This window comes from Macrosteles quadrilineatus, unplaced genomic scaffold (genome assembly GCF_028750875.1).
Source record: "Macrosteles quadrilineatus isolate MER2022 unplaced genomic scaffold, UCM_ALF_1.0 Scaffold_3__2_contigs__length_128488019, whole genome shotgun sequence".
In the NCBI taxonomy this organism is placed as follows: Eukaryota; Metazoa; Arthropoda; class Insecta; order Hemiptera; family Cicadellidae; genus Macrosteles; species Macrosteles quadrilineatus.
Window position 1 is genome coordinate 74,616,716 of NW_026542596.1, and position 12,665 is coordinate 74,629,380.

A 12,665-nucleotide genomic window follows, 5' to 3' on the forward strand; every position below is an offset into this window, starting at 1 on the left:
CATCTGGGGGTACTTTATACTTGTTGAAGTGATAAAAATTTGGTTTAGTTAGGTCTTACTTGAGACGAAACAAAAGTTTTTGAATAGTTTAAGTTTGAAAATCAATATTACTTTTTACTAAATCATACATTTTGTTTCATTTATTACTTTTGTTGCAGGAAAATCCTTTCAGACAACAAACTTCCATCGAATGCAGTTTTAAAGCTGGTAAGTGTCTTTCATAACTTGGTTTACAAACATGTGATACTGTGAATTTCCGTTGTTCTAAGTGTGTGTTGGTGTTTTAGCAAAACTCAAAACGCAGAGCGAGCATTGCGACCTTAACTCGCGCACAGACATCTCCTGACCCCAATCGCAGCCCTTCGATACCCGGGGTGAGTTTCCCTTCGCCCCTATCGCAGTAGAGCCCCAGTACGCTGTACGCCTTGTAGGCCGGTACGGCTGCATGGCTTAGTTGATATGTCAGCTTATAGATGTAACAAAAAGTAACTGCTACTAATTCTTGCCAAGTTGTTGTATAAAACAGGAACATTTTGAACGTGCTTCAGATTGAGGATTGACAGAATGACTTTGCTACCCTGTAACATCCAACTATACTGTTCCTCGTGATTTTAGTAATAGTGAAGAGTGGTAACACTTAAATGGTTAAATTAAATAATAATTCAATTTATTCATAGTGAAATATTAGTTGTGCAAAAATCTAACATTATTTGACCCAAAAATTAAACTTGTAAATGATTGCTATAAGTAAAATGAGTCTAACTCGCAAGCAATGGAATTATTCCAAAATATGATCGTCATCAAGTAAGCGAATACATTGACGGATGTGAAAAGTTGCCCTTTAAAGGATAAGAGATGAAAAGATGAAACATTGCGTATTTAAATTAGCATTTTTCCATTAGTATTATTGCCCAAGGGAGTGTTAAGTCATGTTTCGTTGTTGTTGTTTTATAATTATTTTATGTGATCTTGATCTTAGCTAAAATGCCAGATTACTTAAAACCCATTGACGATAACACCTTGGGTCTAGCTCGTCGACGCATTTCGATGTGAGATCGTCATACTGCTAAACCACTGGCCCTCAAGTAATAAATAGAATCTAGCATACGAGCGCTGGTGTTGTGCGCTTGGCAATCAACCGTTCGGCCGACGGTGAAATGTTAGCTCAGTTGGCTAAGGTGTTGCACAGACGAGTGTAGCGTTGAGGTCTTTCTACATGTGCAGATTCGAATCCTGTTCATGTGCAATCAATGTTGAACTTACTAATGTGTGGCTTTGCTGGAGTGGAGTGCCACCTTAACCAAACGGTGTCCAGCTTGGTTGGAAGACGGCATTAGTGAGTTTAATAAGGATTGCTTCTTTTTAAATTGGTATGGCTTTTATTTTGGTTAAAAATGGACATATCGTGTTGATATAGATATTTTATAATAGAAATAATAGGACACCTAAAAATAATAAATTAATCTTATATACTAAAAAACTTTTTCAAAACTTAATAGCTGTCTTAATAGCCTGACCATACTACTGGAACAAATCACACGCGGTTGGTACCAAATGAAAAATATTTTCATGTAGATGTGCAGAATCCCTTTATGAACTAAATTAGGCTAAAAAAAGCACAAAAAACGAATTTGAAATTTAAAAAATTTACATGGGCCTATGGGTTGAAAAAAATATAAAAAAAATGAGAAAATCAAAACAAATAGAAGACATTGCAATAACATGTTTTATTTACAGCTTGGAGTGAAAATTGACAAGTTAGCACAATACATACTTTTGGTCGGGGGCAAGCTCTCGTAGATAAATAAAAAAAATCCGTCGTCAATGGGTTTAAGTACCAGATTTGCGAGATACCATCATTATGTGCGATTTCATCCAGAAAAGAGTTTCTGGTAATTTCTCAGGTTCTGTATTATTAAGAGATGCACGACTTTAAACACATACATTACAAAGAAGAACTATATCCTAAAAGAAGTCGCTAGCTCTGTTAGGATAAATGTGTGATGATGTCACATTTCTCTACTGATTGTAAACAATAATACTCTTTTTGTCTCCTTGGACTTGCAAACAAAAAAAATTTATTGAAGGAAATATATTATATTATACATATTTTATTGATTATACACTTATTTGCTGTAGGAATGTTCTAAAATTTATAAGTTGGAAATGTCTAATTAAGTATGCACTATTTACACATCCATCAAACTTCAAAATAAATGGTGGTGGTGATTTTTTTCAAACTCTTCTCTTAAAGCATGAGAACATAAAGCATTGTTGAAGCATGAAGCTTTTAGAACTTTTTGTCGCTTTTGCTTAATTAGCATTGTAGTTAAATGTACATTATGGGTTTGGATATTTATATCTAAAATCTAAACGTTTTTTTTCAAAGAGAATATAAGTAAACTTCATGGTTCATGCTGATCAAAGCCATATATTTTTGAAATTCAACTAAAAAACAACCGATATTGTTTTTTTTTTTATCCAATTATATGTTATTTTATTGCAAATAATACTCATCATTATATCGATTTTGAATAAACTAGACAGTATCTGTAAATTATATTATTAAATTCTGCCATTTCATGTGATATCGTATCGGAGATTTATTATAAAACAAACTTATATTTACACCTTTGTTTTCAAGCTTCATGCTAAAAAGAGGCTCTCAATGCCATGAGGTGAGTGTTACTGGTGATATTTTAGAAATTGTTTTAATTACATGAAATTTATTTGTACTGCATTCTATTATAAATTTACAGTACAAATTTGCTTCCACTGTGATATTCAATTAAATTAAACTAATGGGTGATATATTGGACAGCGAGATGCGTTAGGATAAAGATACATCAATGGGGTTACGTTTTTTGTACACGTTTTATACAGTGTACAGTTCTACATTTAAATTTGGAAACGTTAAAAAAATATCTTAAACTTATCATAGTTATTTAGCATAGATGTGTTAGAAATGTCTTTTCAGTTATTTGGGTTGGTAATATATCTTTATCATCTTAGCTGTTCATTCTACATTTAATTGGTTTAGGAAAATTTGAGTAACTTACTTAGCATATCTATGGCTGACCATAAAATATAACTAGATATTATAAAATTACCTTTTAGAGATAAAAGCTACACCGCTGTTCTCTCAAGCTTTTGTACAACTATGTTAAATTTTTCAGTATTAACACACAAAAAGCTTTTTCATGTGGTTTTTATTGTTTTTGTATAATCTTTCAAATAAAGTAAACAGTAAGCCATGTCATCTTGCATGATTTAACTATTTTTTCTGAATTACTATTAATGTTTTGAACACACACTTTCATCCTGCACGAAAACACTTTTTGCTGTAAAGAACAATCGCACATGCTTTTGCTTAAAAAAAGCATCGTTTGTGTTTTAAACTTTGATTGCAAGAAGTATTAATCAAATATAACAGCAGATAAAAGGAACAATTTTGTTTAGCAAAATCCCATTAACATGCAAAATTGAAGTTTCCAAGATATTTTAACCATACAGTATTTTTAAATTCCAAGAAAATACGGCTAGAAAAATAAAATGGTAAAGAATGGTAGGAAACTGTAAAATGGAATTCAATTTTGTAAAAGTTTTAGTTCAGATAGTATAAAAAGTTTCTATAGTAAGCTTTCTTCAATTTAATCATCATCTTAGTTCTGTGTTACAAACTTCTGGAAAATCATCCTTTTTTTAATCATCAGTTGGTGGCTCATAGGATTGGAGTGGTACTAAACAAAAATAATATAGTAATTCTAAAACATTTTCAGGAAATATATATTAAAGATTTTGTCTCTAGCTCATCAGCACAAATCATTTCTCTTACCGGTGTCGTGTTCTCTCTAAATATTTCATTTTATATGGTCTTTTAGAAGATTATATAAAACGTTTCAAAAAGTCTGAATCCTAGAATTTTTCCATCATACAACCGTAAAACTATGACTTATAACCGTGTGATATACCAGTAGAACAACCAATTTTCAAACAAAAATCAACCAAGAGGAGTAAACTAGCGCTTTGTCATTTTTGAATCCTATAGGCTAATCCAAAACAAGCGCGTGTACGAGCAAACTTTTATTTTCGTCCAAGGATTTTTAATTTATTTGTTTATCATAAGGGTATTTGGCCACAAGAAATCTATTGGAGTTGGTCACAAAGCTGGGAAAAATCCAGTTTCTGCCCTACAGCCCTTGAAAGTGACCATGCTATTATCAATACTTCTTTGTAGTTACAGTGTAGTAAAAAAAAAGTAACACAGCTGATACAGGTTATTTTTATTGCAATCTATGTATTTATAAAGGTGGATTAAAATATTTTCTTTGTAACATCTGTTCACATTGATTACCATACATTATAAATATCTTAAACTTAAATTTAGCTAATTTACTTATTTAATAAATTCAATGTTAAATTCAATCCGAGCTAAAGCTCTGTCTCCTGGTAATTATAAATGAAACAACAACTCAGCTGATGAATATTTTAAACCCGCTACTAACTTTCAAATCCGCTAGATTTATGAATTGTTCAAACAGCTGAACACTTCTCTCACACACTATTAAATTTCTAGCTAAGACTCACTCTGTTTGAAAAAAAAAACTTTTGCATACAAATGGTCAATTCGGCTTGTTCTCATTGAATTGACAAACCGCATTGAACAAGTTTTAGGCTTTAAGCCAAGTATGAGCAATGAGTCTAGGATGGGTGAGATTGTCACTTTTGTCGCTGAGACCAGACGATTCTTTGGATGGAATGTAATTGTTTTTAAATGACATAATTTTAGGCGAGGTATTTTTCATTTATGAAAGTTGTTTGTGGGCTTCACTCTTACAACTTTTTGTTTGTCTAGTGATATCCAGGACTCGTCATAAACACACACACTATACATCACCCAATCGTCCATGGAATCAAGGAACTTGAAAAACTTCCTGCTATGGCAGGGTAGAAAGAACTATTTTTATCCAGGTCGCGGGTTGAATGCCTAACCACAACTCAAGATCTTATTTTCCCAATGATCAGTTGATCACTAGGTCAAGCTTAGACTGACTTTATTAACATCCGGCTGTGTTTCAGGAGAACCGAACAGTGAGTCGAGCAAGACTCGGCTCTCTGCCTCGGAAACTGTCAAACACAATCCTAGAGGCAGAGCCGGAGGAGACCAGCAACAAGGAGACGTAAGCATAATTTGTTCTTATCTCTTAGTTATGTGTAATGCACACAAAGTTGAAAAGAAAATCCACATTGTCCTTTTATACTGCTGCCAAGATCAAAAATTTCCAAGCCTATTGTGAACAAATTGCACACTTTTAATGTCTGCTTGAAGAAATCTCAAAGTTGACTACTTCCCCTTTTACAAATGCTGAATTGTGGCAAATACCATTCAAATTGTTGATTTTTGTTGCAATTAGCATGCACCATAATGCCTTAAAATCTTTGGCACTGACTGCCAAACACCGTTTCTATATATTATTTAAACAAGAAAACCGTCCTCTAACTCTTTACCGCCATCAAACTGCAATGCACTAGACAAAGACTTAAGAGAAGAAATAAATCAATTTATTTCAACAGTTTTATTTTCCCCAGTACTGTTTATCACACTTCTCTATGTCCACCGGTAAATTTAACATGGACATTTTTTCCAAGCATATTCTATAGGTGGTAAAATTCACCTATTAGAATAATCCAAATTATATAGATTTTTTAAAGTTTTTTGTTGTTGTAGTCACCATCAACCAAACACACAAACAGGAATGAAACGGTTGATGGAAATAATTCCAACTCCAATACCAACCAAATTGACCCCGGAAATTGCAAAAAGTTTTCTCAATACGGTTTTCTAAATATTTTCACAAACCAATTAGTCAATTCAATGTGCTAATTTGTACCTAAATGCGTTAATGTATACATATTGCACAGATCAGCCGTTACCAACTCAGGGGGGAGCCAGCCGAGGGATGTAGTGGAGGGGAGCAGTATTAACACACGGACACTACAGCGCAAGCCGAGCCGCCAAGCCATCTTAGAAGAGAGGAGACAAAGGTAGCAAAATGTCATCGAATAAAGTAAAGTATACAAGGTGATTTTGATGAATTTGTTGCTTAGCTTTGAGCTCTTACTGGACTGGTGCTACTTGGAGAGAACGAGTGTGGGTCTAGTGGTAGCGCACCTCAGGGGTTTAGTCTCCAAAGTCCTTGGTTCAAATCCCACCAATCACCAATCAATGGTTTTTCGCTATAGGATGATAATGCAACCCTGTAAGCATAGTCAAATAAATTTATAAAATGGTCACAAACTAGCCTAGCGGTCTACAATGGTAAGGTAGGTCAAAGACCCACAAAGAGAACAAACAGTAAAATAAAAAGCTTTATCATATATAAAACATACTCCCTTAGTAGATTTCTCATCCTTATGGGACCAGCTGAAGACAATTTTAATGTTAGTTCCGTCCGGTGCACTGTTAAGCTCAACCAGCCAGACTTTAGGACAAACTTAATTACTCAAGATGTTATGGGGTCAACTGATTTTTCCAATACATTTAATTCCAAAAAAGGGGTTAATATTTTTTTCTGGAATATTCAAGGGCTAGTGAATAAAATAGATATACTAAATGTGTATCTTAACCAATTTAAAATTGATGTTGTCTGCATTGCAGAACACTGGCTGGGTTTGTATGAAGGGGAGCATGTTTCATTACCAGGTTATAATAATGTCAGTTCCTTTTCTAGGTCTTCAAAAAATAGAGGGGGTACAATAGTCTTTGTAAAAGAAGATTTTAAAAGTAAATGTTTAAATAAAATAAATAATATGTCCTTAGAAATGATATGTGAGGTTTCAGCTATAAAACTTATATCATACAATGTGATAGTTCTGTCCCTTTATCGACCTTACACTAAAGAAAAGGAGAAGTTTTTGAAATTTTTACAAGTATTAGAAAATATTCTTGAAGAAGTGATCAAATTTAAATGTGAAATTATTCTAGCTGGGGATTTTAATGTGGATTTAAATTCTAAATGTTCTGATAATTTAGATCTTATTACTTTATGTAAAAGTTTTCACTTAAAAATAACCATATTTGATGTAACCCGCCCTGGTAATGTAAATGAAGGTTCTTGCATTGATAATGTTTTTACTTCTCTTGACTCTTTTATGTTAGATTACTGTACATACCATTGTTTCTGATCACAATGCAATTATTTGTAAAACACTACTACAAGGTTCAAAGAATAAGAGTAACTGTAAAAATAGCATAGTCTCACGTATTGTTTCAGATCATCCATGTCAAGGTTTCAAGTTAGATCTAAAATACTATAATTGGCTTAATGTACAGTATATTCAGAAATTGACATAAATACTATGGTTAAAAGTTTTCATACCAATTTTATGGGGTTAGTTGATAGGAATTTTCCGGTAAAGACATTTAAGTTAAGTAAAGCTAAATCAGATAATAAGTGGTTTAATATGGATCTATTTAAAACTAAAGAAAAATGTTGTATGTTATATGATATGTATAAGCAAACAGGATCACTGAAAATTAAAGAATCCTATAACTCACTCAGTAAAACATATAAACAGAAAATTAAGAAAGCCAAAATTGAATACAATAATAGTTTAATATCTAAAAGTACAAATAAAACAAAGGCTGTGTGGTCGCTTGTTAAAAAACTATCCAACCATTCGAGGATGTCCTTGGGAATTTCAGAACTTACAGCTGAGGGATTCAATAAGTTTTTTATATCAAGTGTCCATCAAATTGCAAAAAACATACAGATAAATAATCATGAACCTGATTTCACTTCATTTCTTGAAAAAGTAGATATGAGACAGCATATTTTTGAGTTTAGATTTGTGTCAGTTGAAGAAGTTTTTAAAACTATTAATAGCTTACGTCCAAGTAAATGTTTGGATATCTATAGATTGAATTCAATTATTCTTAAACACGCTTCTTTTAGTATTTGTGAAGTATTGACCACAATATTTAATAGGATGATAGAAAAGGGTGTATACCCAACAGTACTTAAAAAAATTAAAGTGGTTCCAGTTCCAAGAAAAATAATGATAGTTCAGACCAATATCAATTGTACCAACCATACCAAAGTTGTTTGAATTACTAATGTATAACCAGGTGTATGAATACTTTGAAAGTAATAAAATGTTTACTGATACGCAGTTTGGGTTTCGCTCTGGGAAGAACACAAATGATGCTGTTGTTAGTTTAGTTATAGATGTGGTTAAAAATATAGAGAACAAAAGACTGGTCTGTTTTCGCTCTTTTGACATGTCAAAATCATTTGACACTGTTAATCACAACATATTAATACACAAATTAAAATTTTATGGTTTTCAAGACAATTCAATTAAACTTATCAATTCGTATTTAAAAAATAGAGAACAATTTGTTAGTTTCAAAAATGAGCTATCTCTAGGAAAAAATATAGACGTTGGTGTTCCTCAGGGTTCATCTTTAGGGCCACTACTGTTTAATATCTACATCAATGATCTGCCATACAATTTGTTAGGTGAAAATATTAATAGTTTTCTTTACGCTGATGACCTATAGGCTTGAATGTTTGTTCTGAGTCTAGAGATCAAATGAATCACATCCTGAAAAATGCTACAGATCTGATCTATCAGTGGTGTAATGCAAATAGATTATGCCTAAATCTAAATAAATTGCAAGATTTGGAAATTTGTTTCTCAAATAGGCAGCCCCTATTAAATGAGATAAAACCTTTAAAATTTCTTGGAATTATTTTAAATTCAAAACTAGATTGGAAGGATCACATTGACATAACCTCAACCAAGCTGTCAAAAGGTGTATACTGTTTAAGAAGATTAAAAGGTTGTGTAACACAAGATGTTATGATAACAGTGTATTATGCACAGATACATAGTTTATTGAGTTATGGAATTTTGGTGTGGGGTTTCCAATCATATTCCAAAAAGTTATTTAAATTGCAAAAAAGGGCGATAAGGCTTGTAAGTGGTGTACGCTCTAGAACTCACTGTAAACCTATATTTAAACATTTCAAAATTTTAACTTTACCTGCAATATATATTCTTCAAGTTTTGTTGTATGTAAAAAATCATTTGGAAATTTTTTCAGAAAATTCAAATAAACATAATTATGAAATCAGATTTAAAGACAACTTACAAACAGTGCTTTGTAAATACTCAAAGAGTCAAACAAACATTCAATACATGGCAGCTAAATTGTTTAATAATTTATCAGTGGAGTCTCGGGAGTTATCCTTGAACACTTTCAAATCAAAAATGAAAACATATTTAATACAAAAATGCCCGTATACAGTGGAGGATTTTTTCACATGTCAAAATATTTCTATTTAATTGTGCCTGTATTTCAGGCCCACTTTTATAAACGGGCAGACTGGGCATATGCCCAGGGGCGCCGGTGGTTGGGGGGCGCCCGAGGGGCGCCCTGAATCACCGCCCGCACTAGGAAAAATAGGGGTTTATCAGCCAGGATTTCAAAAATCAAATGGGTGATTTCAACTTGTAGTTAAGTGATTTTGACTTATTGCAAAAGTAAATAACTACAACAAAATTGAAAATACTTGACCTTCAGGTTATACCTCGTGTAGTCAGGGAAAGGCAGGCAGCAGTGTGAACCGGGCGCACTCACTATACTATCAGAGGCAGAGAGGCCTGCATGGTGGAAGGAAAATACATAGGTGTGCTATTTCCGTCATATGCTGACGGTGTGCTATTCCCGTCATATGCTGACGTCACTCAGATTGCAAACACCATTTTACAATTGAGAAAAATTATAAAAACAATAACAATCAAATCAAAAGAAATATACAGTATACTGATGTGGCAATACATTCATCAGCTGATTTTTTTTCAATTTAGATGACGTCAGCAAATTACGGGAATAGCACGTAGGCCAGCTGTAGTCTATAGGCCTACGGTTGACTTGCCCCTCCTCTCTATCCCAGTCCCACCCCCATCCCCACAAGTCACAACTAACTACTACCAACTACCGCGCGGCGCCAGTCCAGTACAGTAGTACAGTAATACAGTACTCCTCCCTCAGTAGTCATTAGGTTGTGTTTGTGTTGTGCCTGCTGCACAGTCATCAAATCAGTCACAACACAACCTAAACTGTGACAGTCACTAGTCAGTGTTGACACTCACACTGCAGTTAGTGAACCAGTAATAAATAAATAGAGAAGTGTTGATACAAGTAAGTAGGCCTATAAACAGTGAAACATGCATAAAAAAACCTAGTGGAGCCGAGAGCCGCAAGCGGTTGGCTCAAAGAAAACAAACTCAAGAAGCAGTTTTAAAGAAAGTTAAATGTATTAACCAGTAAATCCACTGATACGGAATTGAAATCTCCCTCCAGAGACAAAACTGGTAAAAAAACACGCTAATGTATAAATATATATGCATTATAGGCCTATAGTAGAACCATTGACTGTTGTATTAATAGTCAAAGGTAGAACCATGGAAAAAACATACTCCCTTCGTAGAATCACGTTCAATGCGTGTGTAATGCAATGAACTGCACACTGTACTGGACTGAACAGTAATCAAATCACTGCGTCGTGCATTAAGCTACTGGCGCAGGGCAAGAGGCATTCGCATAGCAACTACAGTACTGTCACAAGCTCATTGCACTCCCCCCAACCCCCAACCCACCTGCTGTGAATTTCGGCGAACTGATGAGTCAACCCCCCTTCCCAACTCTGCTGTGGGCAAAACTTTTATAGTTATATATAAGGGGGGGGCGCTGCTTTTGGGTTTTTGCCCAGGGCGCCACTGACCCTTAACGCGGCCCTGCTGTATTTTATATGTATATATATATAATTTTTTATTGTACTGTCTTATTATATTGATTGATTACATGTAAGTATTCATTTGCTGTATTTAATAACAGCATTATGTATTTTGTGACGATTGTTAATGCATTGTGAAATGTCTACAACAATAAATTGATTTGATTTGATTTGATTTGTTGATGTATAGTGTAGGCTATTGTTTACACTTTGTTTCTAGTTATTTCAGAAAACCTTGTTAACCAAATAAAACTATAACTCTCTTTCTAGTCATTCAACCAAACAGTAAAGCACAAATCATGAAATTCACCCTAAAATAATAGAAACAACATTTAGTCGACACTAGCGATTAGTGTCAGTGTCACCAACATGAACTAGACACGAAAAACGAGCTTCAAAATTTACAGTGGGATGAGAAGTCTACTTGTGTTGGTTAGTCTATGATTTTATCATGGTAGATTTAGCAGTGTAACTGTAATTTTTAAAGTTCCAGCCAAACACCGGCCGTGGTTGAGTCTGAGTCGGAAGATGAAGGATTGTCCATGGAGCCGGGCAGCGACACTGAGACGCCCCCTCCTGTTGATACGACACCTACCATCATTGTCAACAGGTAATTTCAATACAATCGATTATTTACTGCAAAATTAAATTAAATTTCCACAAGCAATTTTAGCTATTTATAGATAACATAGCTAATATATTTCTAGCTTTAGGAGTCTTCTCTAAAACAAGGAAACAAAGTAACGTTCATCCTTCTAAATTGAATGAACTTAGGCCAATTCTGTCCTGCCAACTCTGTTGAAAAAAAAGGATCCTTCTAGAGGCTGTAAAATTGAAGTTGAATCTATCTTTAGTGTTGTGTCAGTTACAGAATTGACATAACTGCTTTGCTGCATATAGCAACGGCATTACCTGAAAGGAGATTAACTGACTGAATAGGATGCAAAATGCCGCAGTTCGTTTTGTCTACAGACTTCTTGGGGGAACTCAGCAAGAACATTTTCATTCATCATCTCTCTTTGGGATTCTGCTGGTCTGTTACTAGCCAATGCTGTATGCAGAGCTCAAACTTGTTGTCTCGTCCATGGGTCCTAGCATTAAGAAGCAAAATACCAGATTGAGTGACTTGTAACAGATGAAGCAATTGCTCGGTGTGGCACTAATCAGGACACCCTCGTCCACTTTCCAAAAGTTAATCTGGAGAAAGGAAGGAGGGTGTTCTCCTATTTAGGTCTTCCAACTCACAACGAACTCCCCTTTCAAACCTTTGTGCCTCAGCATTCAAGAAAAAGATGAGAATGTTTTACAAAGCATCCTTGTAAATCTTATTGTAAATTTGTTCATTGTTGTTTGTTTGCTATTTCTATTGTTGATTGTGTAACCAGTTTGGACTTAGCGCTTGAGAATAGAGGCTTTTTGATTGATAAATTACTGAAAAGCTGGTTGTTCACAGGAGGGTGAGTCTACAGGCGCCATGGCTGAGTGTTGTGAAGGACTGGGTACGTCCAGGCGATCACACGTTGCTACAACTGAGGTACAGTGTCGCGGTGGCACTACTGGTGGCAGCTTTGGCCGTTTTCACCTCTACCTTCATCCCTCGTATCAGCTGACACCGACACATCTTACTTTTATGTTTCTTTGACTGTGGAAAAACTGATGTGAATGAATGTGGTAATTCTGATATTTTAACTATTTGTTTTATAGTGAACAAATCTCTCAGACTCTTGAAAGTGCCAGTGATTTTGCTAGACATTGTTAATGCTCAGTCTTTCTCCTTCGTTAATTAAGAGATATTATGTAAATAAGAGTACTAATTAATAATCTCTGTGTTTTATTAAAAGTCTACATCTTAAACCGTTT

The 12,665-nt window shown here is 34.3% G+C and overlaps 1 protein-coding gene across 5 annotated transcripts in view; it reads left to right on the forward strand.

Annotated features, from left to right (window-relative positions):
* Positions 1–12,659, forward strand: part of LOC128988525 (uncharacterized) — a 146,986-nt gene extending 134,327 nt beyond the window's left edge. The window contains exons 17-22 of one of the 5 annotated variants that reach the window (XM_054409900.1): positions 159–207; positions 288–374; positions 5,080–5,180; positions 5,923–6,045; positions 11,293–11,415; positions 12,259–12,659. In XM_054409900.1, coding sequence (XP_054265875.1) covers positions 159–207; positions 288–374; positions 5,080–5,180; positions 5,923–6,045; positions 11,293–11,415; positions 12,259–12,415 — 640 coding nt within the window. In that variant the 3' untranslated portion in view covers positions 12,416–12,659. Of the gene's footprint in view, positions 1–158; positions 208–287; positions 375–2,644; positions 2,679–5,079; positions 5,181–5,922; positions 6,046–11,292; positions 11,416–12,258 lie in introns of those variants that run through there. The other 4 variants (XR_008490395.1, XR_008490396.1, XM_054409901.1 and 1 more) reach the window with 4 other exon arrangements.
* The last annotated feature ends 6 nt before the right edge of the window (positions 12,660–12,665 follow it).